Source organism: Bos grunniens, chromosome 10 (assembly GCF_055505025.1).
Source record: "Bos grunniens cultivar Pamir isolate PY7600 chromosome 10, Bosgru_T2T1.0, whole genome shotgun sequence".
NCBI classification, from domain to species: domain Eukaryota; kingdom Metazoa; phylum Chordata; class Mammalia; order Artiodactyla; family Bovidae; genus Bos; species Bos grunniens.
The window spans coordinates 38228086-38246484 of record NC_141174.1 but is presented as its reverse complement, the minus strand read 5'-3'; the positions used below and the strand labels follow the sequence as shown (position 1 = coordinate 38246484).

The 18399-nt window shown below is 43.6% G+C and overlaps 1 protein-coding gene and 1 long non-coding RNA gene across 3 annotated transcripts in view; one reads left to right on the top strand and one right to left on the bottom strand.

Annotated features, from left to right (window-relative positions):
- Positions 1-11740, bottom strand: part of SLC28A2 (solute carrier family 28 member 2) — a 35052-nt gene extending 23312 nt beyond the window's left edge. Inside the window, exons 1-4 of one of the 2 annotated variants that reach the window (XM_086320704.1) lie at positions 11574-11650; positions 9938-10029; positions 9715-9803; positions 896-978 (exon numbers count right to left, since the gene is read on the bottom strand). Coding sequence is in view for 1 of the 2 variants with exons in the window: in XM_086320703.1 (XP_086176829.1) it covers positions 9715-9803; positions 9938-10018 (170 nt within the window). In the remaining variant the exon portion in view is untranslated. Of the gene's footprint in view, positions 1-895; positions 979-9714; positions 9804-9937; positions 10030-11573 lie in introns of both variants that reach the window. The other variant, XM_086320703.1, reaches the window with a different exon arrangement.
- Positions 11741-15476: 3736 nt separating this feature from the next.
- On the top strand, positions 15477-18000 carry LOC147364361 (uncharacterized). The gene is made up of 2 exons (XR_015134396.1): positions 15477-15707; positions 16723-18000. It is a non-coding gene; the product is annotated as an uncharacterized LOC147364361 (long non-coding RNA).
- Positions 18001-18399: the final 399 nt, after the last annotated feature.

Here is an 18399-nt window from a genome sequence, read left to right as displayed (position 1 = left end):
CAAAATAATAAAATATAGGTGTTGGAAAACCAGCAAAGGCAAGAGAAAGGTCTCTCAGATGGAGGTCAGCAAAGCTACAATGGAGGCAGAGACTCTGTGCGCCTGGTTATGACCAGTGCTGAGAACCATCAGCCTAGGTAGAGTGAGAAGGAAACTTAAATTTAGAACACAGATGGGCTTAACTGCTCAGTTGTGATGGATATGTTGCCTTGGAAAAGAACTCTCTCTCCACACAGGACTCAAATCTTTCCTTGATGCGCAATAAAAAGTCAGATTTCTTCACACTAAGAATAGAAATTCAATGCCAACAGTCCAGAAAATCAAAAGGGACCTAGTTAGTGGCATTTTCAACCAGCTATTCTACCTAGCCTCAATTTCTTCCTTCCAGAGGTCTTCTCCCTCCAAGTTAGAGGTAGCAGGGGTTCTGAAAAGCAGGACAGTCTTCCCAGTAAGGCTCTCCCTCATTAGAGAGAGTCATGACCCTCTCCCCATTGGCCTTTGTGGGCCAGCCCTTTAGTTCCATTGTTAGAAAAATTTTCTCCAGGTTTCTATCATATGATTAATGCCCATCATGGAGTCCCTATGCTATATAAGCTGTCCCTATTTACACCTTCTTTTAATGATTTCAGTAGGAATTTGAGGACAAAGGAGCTCTGGTTCATTCAGCAGTTGAATACATGCTCAGGTTCTAATGAGAAAAAACAAAAGAAAACTGGAGGGGCGGGGGGAGGAGTTCCCAGCAAGGACAGGCGGCCTAAAGTTCTTCACGCAGGACTTACATTGACATGCAACTTAGTCCACCCAAGATGTCCTTCCATACCTCCTTCCCAGTAATTTGTGCAGTTCACACCCACCCATTTATCTTGCCATTCCCACCCATCCCTGTCAGGCTTACCACCATCCTCCCAGGAAGTCAGAACAGTCACTCTGATAGGGCAGCCAGAAGAAACAACAGACTTAGTAGGAGCAGTTGGGCAGCTAGGAAGAAAAGCGAAAAGGAGAAATGATTAAGAAGGAGGCAAGGCTGACGACATTCAGTGATGTGTAAAATCAGGTTTGTGTGGCAAATAAGATGGCAGTAAACAGGTGACTGGTTCTGTTTGAAAAAGCCATTTACAGGAGAATGACTAGATGAAAACAGAATTGCAGGGGACTGAGTGAATGTGAGCATACATGGACTACTTTAAAAAAAATAATAACTGCCTCCGAAGGAAAGAAAAACCAGATACTATTTACTAAGCACTTTTTACCAGGTACTGCAAGAATCTCTCAATCACCCACCCCCCAAAACCACAAGGCTAATGTTATGCTCATGAGCAAGGAAACAGCCTGCTGGCAGATTTAGAATTTAAAACCCACCTCTTTCCATTACCCCATGTGACTTCTAATTAGACACAAAAGACTGGAATACCAGAGGGAGGGACCATTCCAGAATTCCAAAATTATAGTTGCTAGGAGAGTAGAGGAGAAGGAGCAGGTAACCATGCCGGTGAATGTTGAACAAGCTTTCACAAGAAAAGGACAGACGAACTGATCCAAAGGTAAAGGGGAAGGCGCTTGCCAAGAAGAGATGTTGCAGGGAGTCAGAAGAAAAGGCTGGCGTACCTCAAGAGGAGGAAAAATATCCTTGAGTGAGCCTAGCATTTTGAAAGAACAGTATGATTTACTGTTGCTGAGAAGCAGGGAACATGTGGATGGATGGTGGGAAGAAAGCTTGTAAAGAAAACAGAAGCCAGGTCATTTAGACTTTGTCTTGTAGAAAGGAGAGACCCACTGAAGAACTTAAGCAAGGTAATAACATAGGCAGGCTTCCCCTTTGGTACAGTGGTAAAGAAACCACCGGGAATGCAGGAGAGGCAGGAGGTGCAGGTTCGATCCCCTGGGTCGGGAAGATCCCTTGGAGTAGGAGATGGCAACCCACCTCAGTATTCTTGCCTGGGAAATCCCATGGACACAAGAGCCTGGCGGGTTCCAGTCCACGGGGTCATAAAGTGTCAAACATGACTGACTGAGCATACACAGCAGAATAACAGCAGATATGCATTTTCTAAACAGAAGCAAAAAGGCAAATTGGTTGTCTGAGAAAGCCTTACAAATGGCTGAGAAAAGAAGAGAAGTGAAAGGCAAAGGGAAAAAAAGGAAAGACAAACCCATTTGAATGCAGAGTTCCAAAGAACAAGAAGAGATAAGAAAGCCTTCCTTAGTGATCAATGCAAAGAAATAGAGGAAAACAATAGAATGGGAAAGACTAGTGATCTCTTCAAGAAAATTAAGAGATATCAAGGGATATCTTTCATGCAAAGATGGGCACAATAAAGGACAGAAATGGTATGGACCTAATAGAAGCAGAAGATATTAAGAAGAGGGGGCAAGAATACATAGAACTATACAGAAAAGATCTTCATGACCCAGACTACCAAACAGTTGCACTCATCTCACATGCTAGCAAAGTAATGCTCAAAATTCTCCAAGCAAGGCTTCAACAGTACGTGAACCAAGAACTTCCAGATGTTCAAGCTGGATTTAGAAAAGGCAGAAGAACCAGAGATCAAATTGCCAACATCCTTTGGATCATCAAAAAAGCAAGAGAGTTTCAGAAAAACATCTACTTCTGCTTTACTGACTATGCCAAAGCCTTTGACTGTGTGGATCACAATGAACTGTGGAATATTCTTCAAGAGATGGGAATACCAGACCACCTGACCTGCCTCCTGAGAAATCTGTATGCAGGTCAAGAAGACATGGAACAACAGACTGGTTCCAAATAGGAAAAGGAGTATGTCAAGGCTATATATTGTCACCCTACTTTTTTAACTTATATGCAGAGTACATCATACGAAATGCCAGCCTGGATGAAGCACAAGCTGGAATCAAGATTGCCAGAACAAATATCAATAACCTCAGATATGCAGATGACACCAACCATATGGCAGAAAGCAAGGAGGAACTGAGAAGCCTCTTGATGAAAGTGAAAGAGGAGAGCGAAAAAGCTGGCTTAAAACTGAACATTCAGAAAACTAAGATCATGGCATCTGGTCCCATCACTTCATGGCGAATAGATGGGGAAACAATGAACACAGTGACAGACTTTATTTTGGGGGGCTCCAAAATCACTGCAGATGGTGACTGCAGCCATGAAATTAAAAGACACTTGCTCCTTGGAAGAAAAGCTATGACAAACCTGCTGCTGCTGCTGCTAAGTTGCTTCAGTCGTGTCCGACTCTGAGACCTCATAGATGGCTGCCCACCAGGCTACCCCGTCCCTGGGATTCTCCAGGCAAGAACACTGGAGTGGGTTGCCATTTCCTTCTCCATGCATGAAAGTGAAAAGTGAAAGTGAAGTCGCTCAGTCGTGTCCGACTCCTAGCAACCCCATGGCCTGCAGCCTACCAGGCTCCTCCGTCCGTGGGATTTTCCAGGCAAGAGTACTGGAGTGGGTTGCCATTGTCTTCTCCAATGACCAACCTAGATAGCATATTAAAAAGCAGAGATGTTACTCTACCAACAAAGGTCCATCTAGTCAAAGCTGTGGTTTTTCCAGTAGTCATGTATGGACTATAAAGAAAGTTGAGCACTGAAGAATTGATGCTTTTGAACTGTGGTGTTGGAGAAGACTCTTGAAAGTCTCCTGGACTGTAAGGAGATCCAAACAGTCCATCCTAAAGGAAATCAGTCCTGAATATTCACTGGAAGGACTGATGCTGAAGCTGAAACTCCAATACTTTGGCCATCTGATGTGAAATACAGACTCATTGGAAAAGACCCTGATGCTGGGAAAGATTACAGGCAGGAGGAGAAGGGGAAGACAGAGGATGAGATGGTTGGATGGCATCACCAACCCGATGGACATGAGTTTGAATAAGCTCCAGGAGTTGGTGATGGATAGGGAAGCCCAGCGTGCTGCCGTCCATGGGGTCACAGAGAGTTGGACACGACTGAATTACTGAACTGAACTGAGACAGATCACTCTGGAGGCAGTGGGATGGGTGACAGGCTGGGGCCGGTAAGGAAGTAACTGAGGGTGCAGGGGAGGTGCATGCACAGGAGGTGAATGCACAGTTGTTTGAGAAAGAGGATTAACATCAAGTGGAGGAAAACTAGGATGACAAATGAGGTTCCTATGGTGAGTGACTCAGTCAGGATGCTAACACGCACCCAAAGAGAGGAGACAGGAGGAGGAACAGACCTGAAGAGGAAATGTGAGTTTATCTATCTTTGTATGTCTAAAGCCCAGCCCAGGGCCTGACTTAGTAGAAAAGTATCACACCTATGCTAAGAGGAATTTCATTTTAATGTTAAATATAAAGTATATACACCACACCTAGATGAAGATGTTTGGTAAGTGGTTAGATATATAGGTCGGAAGCTTAGAACAAAGATGCAGACATCAGATGTGGCTTTATGAATCCAGACATTAAGTGTAAGAATGAGAAGAAAAGACAAAAACAGGCTCTGGAAAACAACAGACAAGAAGAAACATCCAGAGAGGCAGGAGAATGAGGAGGGTATAGCGCCATTAAAATCAGTAAGTGGGGACTTCCTTGGTGGACCAATGGTTAAGAATTTGCCCTGCAATGCTGGGGATGAGAGTTCCATCCCTGGTCAGGGAACTAAGATTCCCCATGCCACGAAGCAAGCAAGCCTGCACGCCGCAACTACTGATCCCACGAACACTGCAATGAAAGATCCTGTCTGTCATAACTAAGACCCAACACAGCTAAATAAACAAATATATTTTTTAAAAATCAATAAATGAGTTTCCAGAAAGAAAGGATCAGAAGGCTCATGCTGCAGAGATGACCAGTGAAAGTGTGTATACATTGGACTTGGTAAGTAGGTTTTCACTGTTCACTTAAATAACAGAATTTCAGCTGAGCAGTGATAGTGAAAACTAGATTGCACTGCACTGAATACGGAGGTGAGAAAATGGAAACAGCAAGAAAATCCCACATTTCCAAGAAACTTGACCATGAAGGAAAATGATATCACAAGTTTGAGATAAGGTTGATTTTTGGTTTTGTTTGTTTTATTATAAGAAAGAAATTTGAGTACACTTATAGATTCTTCAAGCCAGGCTTCAGCAATACATGAACCTGAACTTTATGCCAGGAGCCACCACGGGAGATCCCACCCATGACAAGGTCATGTGGAAGAGATCTGATGAGCAAGGCTGATCAGAACTCAAGGGACCCCCTGAATCTGCTCAAGCATCTACCCCAAAACCAGAATCTGTCTGTCTTACTACTTTTTGCCTTTCACCAACTCTTCTGACATTAACAGGGGGCTATCCCCGACCACCTTTCTCTGGAAAAAGTCAACTTAGGGCTTTAGTTTATAAGTCTTCTGGGCATGAAAGGAATATTTCTATTTTAACCCCTCTGTTGGCATTCTAGCTTGCCTGACAGGTTTATCCATACTCTTGCAATTAACACACAAGATTGTTCACAACTCCCCAACCTTGAAAGGCATGGGAAGCCAAAACATTCTAAAAGTCCTAATGAGCATAGAGTCCTTTAAGGGATGAAAAATTATTAGAATAGATAGTACTGGTAAAGGGCTTCATTATTGGGCCAATACTTGCTGCCAAGTGCCCGTATCCCTTATCCTTTGTGTGCCTGGGAGTGCATTGGTTAACATAGTTGGAATGTAAGAAAAACAAGCAGCAGCCTTGGAATTAACCACATCAGACCTTTGAGCTAATTGGTTCTTTCTTTGTTGTGATCACTGCACCTTTGCTCTGTGAGAATGTAACTCTGTTTAGTACTTTCTGAGGCTGGGAGGAATAAAGAAGAAACACTTTAAGGGAAAACAAGTTTTCTGGCTGAGCAGCCTTTATCAAAAAAGGGTCATAAAATGTCCACAGGCCTCCAAGGCCAGAAGATAATGTACACAACATTGTTTATGGGAAAGGTATGCAGAAAAAATCCTGGTTTTGATAAAGACAAAACAGATGTGATGTTTGGGCTGACTCTGTATGACTTTGCATCTTTCATTTCCCTTTATGTACAAGTCAAGTAATAAAAGTTCCTTTTGAAAATAAAGTTATGGGCCTCACTCACCGAAGCTTGGTCTCCCCGTGTCATTCTTTTTTTCCTTTTCCCTCCTTTTCTTTCTCTGTTCTTCTTTCAGGATGACTCCTTGGAACACAGGAGCTTTCTTGGCTTTCCGTGTAAATCAAGGAAGATCAAGCCCTGCTCTCCGCTTTGCTATCCTTATCGCCTAAGCCATCATCCTGAGGGTACCCCTGGATCCTGCTGGGGCTGGACCCCAGTACTTCCAGATGTTTAAGCTGGTTTTAGAAAAGGCAGAGGAACCAGATGCCAACATCTGCTGGATCATGGGAAAAGGAAGAGAGTTCCAGAAAAACATCTATTTCTGCTTTATTGACTATGCCAAAGCCTTTGACTGTGTGGATCACAATAAACTGTGGAAAATTCTGAAAGAGATGGGAATACCAGACCACCTGACCTGCCTCTTGAGAAACTTATATGCAGGTCAGGAAGCAACAGTTAGAACTGGACATGGAACAACAGACAGGTTCCAAATAGGAAAAGGAGTACGTCAAAGCTGTATATTGTCACCCTGCTTATTTAACTTCTATGCAGAGTACATCATGAGAAACGCTGGGCTGGAAGAAGCACAAGCTGGAATCAAGATTGCCGGGAGAAATCTCAATAACCTCAGATATGCAGATGACACCACCCTTATGGCAGAAAGTGAAGAGGCACTAAAAAGTCTCTTGATGAAAGTGAAAGAGGAGAGTGAAAAAGTTGGCTTAAAGCTCAACATTCAGAAAATGAAGATCATGGCATCTGGTCCCATCACTTCATGGGAAATAGATGGGGAAACAGTGTCAGACTTTATTTTTCTGGGCTCCAAAATCACTGCAGATGGTGATTGCAGCCATGAAATTACAAAACACTTACTCCTTGGAAGGAAAGTTATGACCAACCTAGATAGCATATTCAAAAACAGAGATATTACTTTGCCAACAAAAGTCCATCTAGTCAAGGCTATGGTTTTTCCTGTGGTCATGTATGGATGTGAAAGTTGGACTGTGAAGAAAGCTGAGCACCGAAGAATTGATGCTTTTGAACTGTGGTGTTGGAGAAGACTCTTGAGAGTCCCTTGGACTGCAAGGAGATCCAACCAGTCCGTTCTAAAGGAGATCAGTCCTGGGTGTTCTTTGGAAGGACTGATGCTAAAGCTGAAACTCCAATACTTTGGCCACCTCATGAGAAGAGTTGACTCATTGGAAAAGACTCTGATGCTGGGAGGGATTGGGGGCAGGAGGAGAAGGGGACAACAGAGGATGAGATGGTTGGATGGCATCACTGGCTCAATGGACATGAGTTTGAGTAAGCTCTGGGAGTTGGTGATGGACAGGGAGGCCTGGCGTGCTGCAATTCATGGGGTAGCAAAGAGTCGGACACGACTGAGCAACTGAACTGAACTGAACTGATAGATTGGGGGAGGGTCTAATGGGGAAGGAGTAATTGAAGAAGTAGAAAACAGAGGGCCCTTAGAAGGGGACAGAGAAGGATGGATAAGGAGATTAAGAAGATGGGTAAGGGGCTTCCCTGGTGGTCCAGTGGTTAAGAATCCCCCTTTCAATGCAGGGCACTCGGGTTCCATCCCTGCTGAGAGAACTAAAAAGCTACTGAGCCCACACACTCTAGAGTCCATTCTCTGCAACAAGAAAAGCCCGTGCACCACAGTGAGAAGCCCCTGCCCACATGCTGCAACGAAGGGCCTAAGCAGTCAAAATTAAAAAAGAAGAAAGGTAAAGAGGTTAGCTTCAGACTCAGGGAGAGTAAGCTTTCTGATAAAGGAGGGAAAAAGATAGGGATTCATGCAGGTGCAGGTATATTTAAGTTAGAACATATAGGAAGATAACAATGTTTAAACAAAAATAATAATATTATAGTATGCAGGACTGATGCTGAAGCTGAAGCTCCAAAACTTTGGCCACTGGATGCGAAGAGCCAATTCATTAGAAAAGACTGATGCTGGGAAAGATAGAAGGTAGGAGCAGAAGGGGATGACAGAGGATAAGATGGTTGGATAGCATCACTGATTCAATGGACGTGAGCTTGAGCAAGCTCCGGGAGATGGTGAAGGACAGGGAAAGGACAGAGAAGCCTGGAGTGCTGCAGTCCATGGGGCTGCAAAGAGTTGGACACAACTGAGTGACCAAACAAAATGTAATTTATAATGTATGGAAGTAAAATGTATAAACATAAACAATGGTAATATAAAGGCTGGAAAGGGACAAACAGAAGTAAACTACTATAAAGTTCTTATACTATATATGATGAGGTATAATATCACTTGAAGGCAGACTTGATAAGTTGAAAATATATATCACAAACTCCAAACCAACTACTAATATAGCAAAACAAAGAATTATACCTAATAAACCAACAAAATAGATAAAATGGAATCATTGAAAAATATTCAGGGAGTTCCCTGGTGATCCAGGGTTTAGGACTCCATGCTTTCACTGGTGAGTGCCCAGGTTCAATTCCTGGTCAATTATAGAAAGCTTACTGTTAACTCATTAAAATGTGATATATAAAGTAAGTGGAAAAACAAAAATACAAAGTAGTAATGTCCACACTGATGCATATCAACTGATATATATCCATTTGAATATAGAAGTGAAATTCTGGAGAAAAGAAATTTTAAAAATCAAGCTTGCTTTCTCTATGAAGTCACTAAGTTAACTCTCAAAAATAGAGAGAAGAAAGAAACATATATCCGTGTATTCCCTTTAGAAACTATCCAGTATCCTCTTCTAAGCTTCTCAATGTATGACTTCTGTGTTGTTGTTGTTGTTGTTGTTGTTGTTTTAATAAATACAGACTCTTTTCCACACCAGGGAATACAGCTTCCATCTAACCTATTTTACTCCAACAACTTCTACAGACTTTACTTCTGTGACTACGACCATGACCAAATTCAAAGACAGTTCTCACTCCTTCCTTGACTATTACACAGAACATTGAAGGTTAATTGTACTTTCATCGTTGACACTTTTTTCTCTTTTGACTTCAGAGATTGTATTTTTTTAAATTTTATTATCTCTCTTGGTGGTTCCTTCTCTGGTTTTTTTAAATTTCTGATTTCTCTTTTTCCTCATCCCCAAATCTGAGTATTTCAGAAGAGCTATTTTTTTTAAGATTCTATGGGGGAATTCCCTGGAGGTCCAGTGGTTAGGACTCAGCACTTTCCCTTGCTGAGGTCCTGGGTTCAATCCCTGGTCATGGAACTAAGATCCTCCAAGCTCTGTGGTGCAGCCAAAAATAAATAAATAATAAAAAAATTATAAGCCTCAATTTTCTAATTGAAAAAGGGGATGAAAATTAGTATCTACCTGTTGTGAAAATTAAATGAATTAATTACATAAAGCATTCTGTACAATAGTAAATACTCAATAATTGTTGGTTGTTGTTATTCTCATTGTTGTTATTTTTGTTGCCAGTCCAACCAATGCTGATACTACTGAACTCATTACTTATGGCCCAGGTATATTTAACAATTAATTACATAAAAATAGATACATGCACATGGTAATGGCACATGGCTATGAATCTTATTTCCACAATAAGATCACCAGCTCTTGAGAACAGGGCAAGCCTGACCTCTTCTAAATCCACTGACCACACTAGCCAACCCTAGGCCCCAACTGAATCAACGCTAGAACACCTGTACCTCAGTCGTGTGGGAGGTTCCAATCCACCCTTAAGGCTGTGTCCTTGTTCTTCAGCCCTCTTGCTTCCCTCAGGATTTATCCCTTCTTCCTGTAAGCAGAGGTAGGATTGAGGTCAGTCCTAAGGCCCTGTCAGGGGTGACAGGGATTGCAAGCAGCCAAATATCCTATGTGAGGCCATGCGTCAGTCAACAGAGACGTGCAGAAACTAAACTGGTGAGTTACCGTGAGTTCCAGCCCTGGGTTCTGTATGCCAGTCTCCACAGTGGTCAGAGCAAAGGCCTCTTTTCCATTTGTTTTCTCCATCTCCTGTTCTCCTGAAAGACAAATTCAGAGCCAAGAGTGGAAGATTAGTTGTTCTGTAATGTGAGACTGGATAGAACTTTTAGGGCCAGTTATCCACAGGAAAAACAAAACTAAAAATATGTAGAGATTTAGCTGACTTCTTTAAGGACTGAGAACAGAGAAGATTGGAAGCATAATTCTAAAATAATGAACAATGAAGTATAGGCTTCTACTTTCTATTGTCAGTGGTTAAGGAAGGGGAAATAACATAGAAGAGAAATGAAGGGCAGGGGAATTGACATGAATCAGTGGCTCACAAAAGGCTCCAGGACTTGGACTAAAAAGGACTGTCTTCAGTTTCCTTGAGGAAGAGCGAGAGGGCAACTACTCCTGTTAGCCTCCAGGAGGCCCCACTGAGCTGCACTAAGAAGAAAACAAGGCGGCAGAGGGCTGGGAAGACCATGCCCACAACACATTACTGAGAAAACCAAGATGAACAGACTTTCAAGTTCCTGACCATAATGCAGCATGACAATCATTTCTGGAGTATCTAAGAGAGTTCCTCATGAGAGAAAAGAAACCTACACATGGAATAATCAGGATGAGTGTTAATTATCCCCAATAAAGAAAGTTTCAAAACAAAATGAGAGAATAAAGAAATAAAGCAGGACTTCCCTGGTGGTCCCCTGGTTGAGAAACTGTCAGCTAATGCAGGGGATGCAGGTTCGATCCCTGATTCGGGAAGATTCTACTTGTTGCAGAGCAGCTAAGCTCGTGTGGCACAAGAACTGAGCCCTTGCTCTAGAGCCTGAGAGCCACAACTATGAAGCCCTTGCGTCTAGAGCCTGTGCTCCACCACAAGAGAAGCCACTGCAGCAAGCCCATGCACTGCAGTGAAAAGTAGCCCCTGCTGGCCACAACTGCTGCTAAGTCACTTCAGTCGTGTCCTACTCTGTGCGACCCCAGAGACGGAAGCCCACCAGGCTCCCCCGTCCCTGGGATTCTTCAGGCAAGAACACTGGAGTGGGCTGCCGTTTCCTTCTCCAATGCATGAAAGTGAAAAGTGAAAGTGAAGTCGCTCAGTCGTGTCCGACGCTTAGCTACCCCATGGACTGCAGCCTTCCAGGCTCCTCTGTCCATGGGATTTTCCAGGCAAGAGTACTGGAGTGGGGTGCCAACTAGAGAAAGCCTATTTAGAGCAGTGAAGATCCAGCAAAAGGTACAAGCTCATTTACTGGAATCATCCATTTAAGAAAAAGAAACAAAACAAGCACTTGAGCTCACTATAAGCAACCTTTATCTAAACATTCAAAGTCATAATACACGTTCATTTAAGACTTTTTTTTTACTTTATAGAAATTTTCCTTCCCTATGGAATTGTGTTTTGTTTTTGTTTTACGGTGATCCTTTCAACCATTTAAATATAATTTCATTAAGCATCATAAATGGATAACTTTTGTTTTATAAATCAGGGCCTTCCTGCATAGATATAGACCTACTTGAACTTGGTCTCAGTAGGCTCAATTAAAAAATCTGGCAAATCAGGTTCCTGCCCTCCCCCAAGATAATTACTTACTCCAGTTTGTAGACTTCTTCTGGTGCCTCAGAGAGGACAGAAAGAACTCAGTTCCATGCTACCCTGACTCTGAAGTCAGGGCTGGGAATGAGGGAGGGTGATTCCGATTGGCTCATTTTTGCCCCTGGGCCCTCCCTTGCCGTGCTTGCCCTTGCCTGTAGAGAAGGAGTGCAATGTCTCAAGTTAAATATTTATATGCTTTAAAGACTGTTTTGCAGGGTCAGGTCTAAGAATTCTGCAGGAATTTCTAACAGGCACTTCAGTAAAAGCACTGTCCAGTACTGAACTAGGCACAGGGGAGAAAAATAAGTAGAAAAGTAAGAGAAAGATCTCTGCCCTCAGAAAATGGATCATCATTTGGTACTGGGAAGATAGTTCTTCGAAAACAACGGAACACAGGACTGCACAAGATTTGATTCCAAATGACTGCTAGGAAGTCTTTTGCTAATCCACTTAACAAATATTTATTAAGTACACACGATCACCCTGGCATGGCTCTGGGTGCTGAGGACACAAAGATGAATGGGATACTGTCTCTACTGTGAAGGAATTACAAATCAGTGAGGAAAGACGTGTCAAAAAAGGCTTTACACAGCTGGTTCCATTGGTCCTGAGCCAGGAAATTCTTGAAAGGTAAGCAGAGAATCACTGACAGAGAACAGGAAAGATATACTACAAGAGGGAGAAACACACAGAAAAGGCACAGACAATGAAGCCTTCCTGTCATACTAACAAGGCTGTAAAAATACAGCTAAAGAATAAGGGGATATTTTTGGGGAAATTAATGAAGGAGGGACAAAATAAAAGTAAGAAATTAGTTAAGGAATGAAAGGAGAAAATATGAAAGAGATCATGATGGTTTATCAAGAGATGTCTGGAGATGCAATCAAGTGCCAGGCTGAACGTTTGGTCTTATCTGGAGCCAAGTGGTGAGGCAAGAGGAGGGACTGGAAGGATGCCTGTTGGGGACAGGAAGACCAGTCAGGAGACAAAAGCTAGTCCAGGTCGGACATGGAGAGGCTCTAACCAAAGCAGTGGATGCAGAGGAAGAAACAAATCTATAAGGAGTGATGACTGGTGGGGCATGGAGGGAGTAAATGAAAGGGAGGAAGTAATTCTCCAAAATTGTTCAAAATAATCTAATTTCTTCTTGCTCCTACCCACCAGTAATACTGAGCAATATGTTGTTCCCTAAACATTTGATGTTTCATTCTGCCTGTATAGTCATATGTTTGCAGATGCTGTTCCTTCTGCCTCTGACACGCTACCGCTGTCTATTGCTGTTGTTGTTCTTCAGTTGCTAAGTCCTGTCTGACTCTGTGACTCCATGGACTGCAGCATGTCAGCCTTTTCTGTCCTCCACTATCTCCTGCAGTTTGCTCACATTTATATCCATTGAGTTGGTGATGTTATCTAACCATCTCATCCTGAAGCCTTCCTCTCCTTTTGCTTTTAATCTTTCCCAGCATCAGGGTCTTTTCCAATGAGTCAGCTCTTTGCATTATGTGGCCAAAGTATTGGAGCTTCAGCTTCATCATCAGTCCTTCCAATCAATATTCATAGTTGATTTCCTTTAGGATTGACTGGTTGGATCTCCTTACAGTCCAAGTGACTCTCAAGAGTCTTCTCCAGCACCATAGTTCAAAAGCATCAACTCTTTGGTGCTCTGCCTTCTTTATGATCCAACTCTCACATTCATACATGACTAGCGGAAAAACTAAACCTTTGATTATATGGACCTTTGTTGCCAAAGTAATGTCTCTGCTTTTTAATACTGTCTAGGTTTGTCATCGGAGAAGGCAATGGCACCCCACTCCAGTACTCTTGCCTGGAAAATCCCATGGATGGAGGAGCCTGGAAGGTTGCAGTCCATGGGGTCGCTAAGAGTCGGATACGACCGGGCGACTTCACTTTCACTTTTCACTTTCATGCATTGGAGAAGGAAATGGCAACCCACTCCAGTGTTCTTGCCTGGAGAATCCCAGGGACGGGGGAGCCTGGTGGGCTTCCATCTATGGGGTCGCACAGAGTTGGACACGACTGAAGAGACTTAGCAGCAGCAGCAGCAGCAGCAGGTTTGTCATAGCTTTTCTTCCAAGGAGCAAGCTTCTTTTCATGTCATGGCTGCAGTCACTGTCCACAGTGATTTTGGAGCCCAAAAAATAAAATCTCACTGCCTGCACCTTTTCCCCTGCTATTTGCCACGAAGTGATGGGACCGGATGCCATGATCTTAGTTTTTTTCAACGTTAAGTTTTGAGCCGATTTTTATTTACCTAGCAAATTCCTGTACCACCAAGTCTCTGTTGCAAGACCACTGTTTTCAGTGAAGTTTTCCAAATTCTCTCCAGTTCAGACTTCAGACCCCTTTCCCCACACTCCTGCTGCAACATGCTTTTGCAGAGGTCTATAGAGCATTTAGTACTCTACATGTCTACTTGTTTCCCACTAGACTATGATTTCATCAAGCACAGGCTCTTTATCTTATTTGCCACTGTAACCCTGGTAACTGAGCCTTCCCTGGGCCACCAGATGCTAAGAATGGTCTCATTAACAGACTCATTGGAAAAGACCCTGATGCTGAGAAAGATTGAAGGCGGGAGGAGCAGGGGACGACAGAGGATGAGATGGTTGGATGGCATCACCAACTCAATGGACATGAGTTTGAGCAAGCTCTGGGAGCTGGTGATGGACAGGGAAGCCTGGTGTGCTGCAGTCCATGGGGTCACAAAGAATCGGCTGAGCAACTGAACTGAACTGATCCCCAGACTCAAGATCTGCCACAATATTGTTGTTGTTGTTGTTTAGTCACCAAGTTGTGTCCAACTCTTTTTCAACCCCATGGATTACACCCTGACAGGCTCCCCGTATAGTGGATTATCACTTCCTTCTCCAGGAGATCTTCCCAATTCAGAGATTGAATACACATCTCCTGCACTGGCAGGTGCATTCTTTACCGCTGAGCCATGAAAGAAGCCCGCCACAATATTAGGCAATCAATAAATATTTGTGGGGCTTCCCTGGTGGTCCAGTGGTTAAGAATTCACTTTGCAATGCAGGGGACACCAGTTCAATCCCTGGTCCAGGAAGATCCCACATGCTGAGAAGCAACTAAGCCCCCTTGTGCCACAACCACTAAGCCCACTCACCTTGAGCCTGTGCTCTACAACAAGAGAAGCCAGCACAGTGAGTCCACGCACTGCAACTAGTGAGTAGCCCCTGTCTTGCTGCAACTAGAGAAAAGCCCACATGTAGCAATGAAGACCCACCACAGCCAAAAAATAAAATAAATACATGAATATTTAATAAATATTTGTAAAATAAGTGAAACAAACAGATTTCGGACATTGGGTGTGAAGATGATGATAACCAACACCAAAACAGGAAGATATATCTCTGTTTCCCTAGTTCCATGCATTTGTATACACACACACACACACACACACACATACAAAGCCTAGCAGAGTAAATGTATGTTATATTCTGTAACCTAGAGCAACTCATTTTGCCTCTCTGGACCTCTTCTGTTATTTCTGCCCTGCCTAATTGTCCAATGCTATTGAGAGAGTCAGTTCTTAGGCAGGTTGATAGGGAGTCTAGGGATCCCCAAGGAGAGAGGGATCTGGAATTCTCAAGGAGGAAGAAAGGACAAACTTTTTTTCTTTCTCCACATTCCTTAGGATTATATAACAATAATGTATCCTGCCTAAGGACAGTCTTTGGATTCAACCTTCTGTTATCTTAAAATGTTAATTATGGGAGTAGACCTGGTCTTTACAAGGATGTATCTTGCCTGAGGACAGTGTTATCTTAAAATGTAAATTATGGGAGTAGGTCTGATGAGGTCTTTACAACCTCCAGATAGTCTTTGGATTATATAACTTCATTGTTAACACTAGCAAGCGGGTACTCTTTCTGCCCCCTTCTGATGCCTATGTCAGAAGCTTTCTCTATCTCCTTTATACTTTAATAAAACTTTATTACACAAAAGCTCTGAGCCATCAAGCCTCGTCTCTGGCCCCGGGTTGAATTCTCCTCCTCTGGGGGCCAAGAATCCCGGTGTATTCGCGTGATTCAACAACAACCTTTCACAGTCTTTCATCTTGGGGGCTCGTCCGGGATCCTTCAGGACAAGGTAAGGATGCTTGGAGCTTTAGTTCTTTGTTCACTTAGAGAACACGTTTTCTGCTGTGCTTTACTAACTCTACCGTGTGCTTGTGTGAATGAATGGCATGCCCTGAGTGAAGCAAGTAAGGAGCCCTGCTCTGCTGTTCCATGGTGATCTTATATGGCTTATGGCAGAAACCTGTCGGGGCGTTATACCGACCTGCCAATGCCAAGAGGCACCCAATGTCTCCTTCGGGAACCGACCAGAAATGGGCAAAGCGTGTGGACTGAACTCTCCTTTCTCGGTCAAACTTTTCGGTCTCTTTGACCATTTCATAACTCCTTGGGAATTAGAAGTACTAACTTAATCTATCAGATCATAGACTTTCAAGGGATTTGTGATCTATACTGTTATTGTGTACTGTGGCTTAGGTCCCAAACTTGGATTGGTAGCCGATAAAGCGCCTAGCCTCGCTAGGAATCGAAAGGTCAGAAGTTAGATGGAGCTCTAGTTCCCAGAACATCTCTGAGGTTAAAGGTTACTCACATTGGGACTGCCATGAGTTTTTTTCCTTTGGTAACACTGGCTCTTAGATCAGAGGAGGCTGTTATACTGGTGTGGTGATGCTTGGAAAGAACATCTCAGTTTCATGTTCGTGCCGGTCTTATTGTGGTCAGGAAATACTCAGGGTCGTGCATGGGCACTCAGGTGACGAATGTTTCCCACAGTGGTCTTAGCTTGGGAGGCATTCCAGAAGGTTACTCTGATTCACCCCGGGTGACATCAGAGGCAAGCAAGGTTAAAGGTGAAGAGCTGGACGTCAAGTAGGGATGCTATCAAGTCTACTCCTGGTACATCCCCACCCCATCTCGGTGGTAGAACCGGGAGGGACGAGTTTGGCACCTGCATCAGTAAGGGACAGACTAAGTCCGACCAGGAAGGAAAAGCTTTTGGTGTAACGTCTGTCTACATCCCCATCTAGAGCAGGGAGGGATGCCTCTGGTAGAAAAATGGTGCTGGTCACTTTTTTTCTCTCTTACAGATGGGAGCTAACAATTCCAGCCTCACTCCTTTGAACTGTATCCTGAAAAACTGGGATAGACTTGATCCCCAGGGCTTAAAGAAGACACACCTGGTCTTCCTATGTGATACCGCATGGCCACGGTATCCATTGGAGGATGGCGAACGGTGGCCAGTTGAAGGGTCTCTTAAGTATAATACTGTTCTACAATTAGACCTAATGGGTAGAAGTAGCATATGTGTTGCCCTTTTTCTCTCTGCGAAATATGCCAGACTTATGTCCTAAGGGTATAGATTTGGGTGTGAAACCTTCAGCTCCCTACTGTCCTCTTACTTTGCCCCCATACCTGGGACTCCAAACTGGGATTCAAACTGCCCACATGGAAGTCCAAACAACTCCTGTCTCAGTACGACCTCAGACTACTCTGGTTTCAGTAGAAACTCAGACCATTGAAGTAAGAGATGAGATGGAGGACAGGAGACAAAGAGAAGAGGAAAAACAGGTTTCTCCAATCTATCCCTGGGATCATATGCGCAGAGCAGCCAGGGAGACTGAGGAACAGCCACACAAGCTGTTGCCTCTTTATGAAACATCCACCGGGAGAAATAATCAGTCTGTGAGAGTTAATAAGCCTTTCTCTTATCAAGAAATACAAAGAATCAAGGAGGATCTGGGAGACTATTTAGAGGACCCAGAAAAATATATTAGAGCTTTTAAAGGTGTTACTCTGTTTTATGACCTCACTTGGAAGCATGTGATGTATATCTTGGGACAAACGCTGACTCCCGAGTCAAAGACTCGAGTTTTGGGGAAAGTGGTTGCTTATGGAGATGAATGGCTTGGTAATGAATCAGTAGGGAAGAGGGAGAACTCCCCACTGGGAATCAAGCGGTCCCAACTATAGAACCAGACTGGGACTACAACACAGCTAAAGGAAAATGGGATCAGAGTCATTTTGTTAGATGTATTCTTGAAGGACTTAGGCAGGTGTGTTCTAAGCCTTTAAACTATGGCAAATTGGCAGACATAGAACAGGAGGAGAAGGAAGCTCCTGGTAAATTCCTAGATAGACTGAAAGAAGCCCTTCGAAGATTCACTGAGATTGATCCTGAAAGTGAAGTGGGAAAAGTGATCTTAAAGGATAGATTTCTCACTCAGTCGGCTCCAGATATCCGCCATAAGCTACTAAAAAGGGCGTATGGACAAAATCAGTCTTTAGATACTCTGTTACAACTGGCTCAGACAGTCTATTATGGTAGGGAATATGAGGAAAATAAAGAAAGGCAAAAAAAAAAAAAAGACAAAGGAAAAGGCAGAAGCCTTCGCCATGGCTATGAAAAACGTTCTTAAACAGCCTGAGAAAAATGCCCAGAGGGACCCAGGTGAAAAGGGATGGGCTTGCTATTACTGTGGAAAGGAGGGGCACCTCAAGCAGGATTGCCCTCAGGCATCTAAGCCGCCCCCGGCTCCATGTCCGGTCTGCAAAGGACTACACTGGAAGAGAGACTGCCCCCAGAGTCGTAGGTCTCCAGGGTCGGACTCAAGACAATCAGGACTGAAGGTGCCCGGGGGTCCCCACACAAGCTCCCGTCCTAATTACACCTGAGGAACCCCGGATATTAATAATTGTGGGGGGCCAATCCGTCGATTTCCTTTTAGATACTGGGGCAACTTATTCTGTGCTTACTGAAGCCCCTG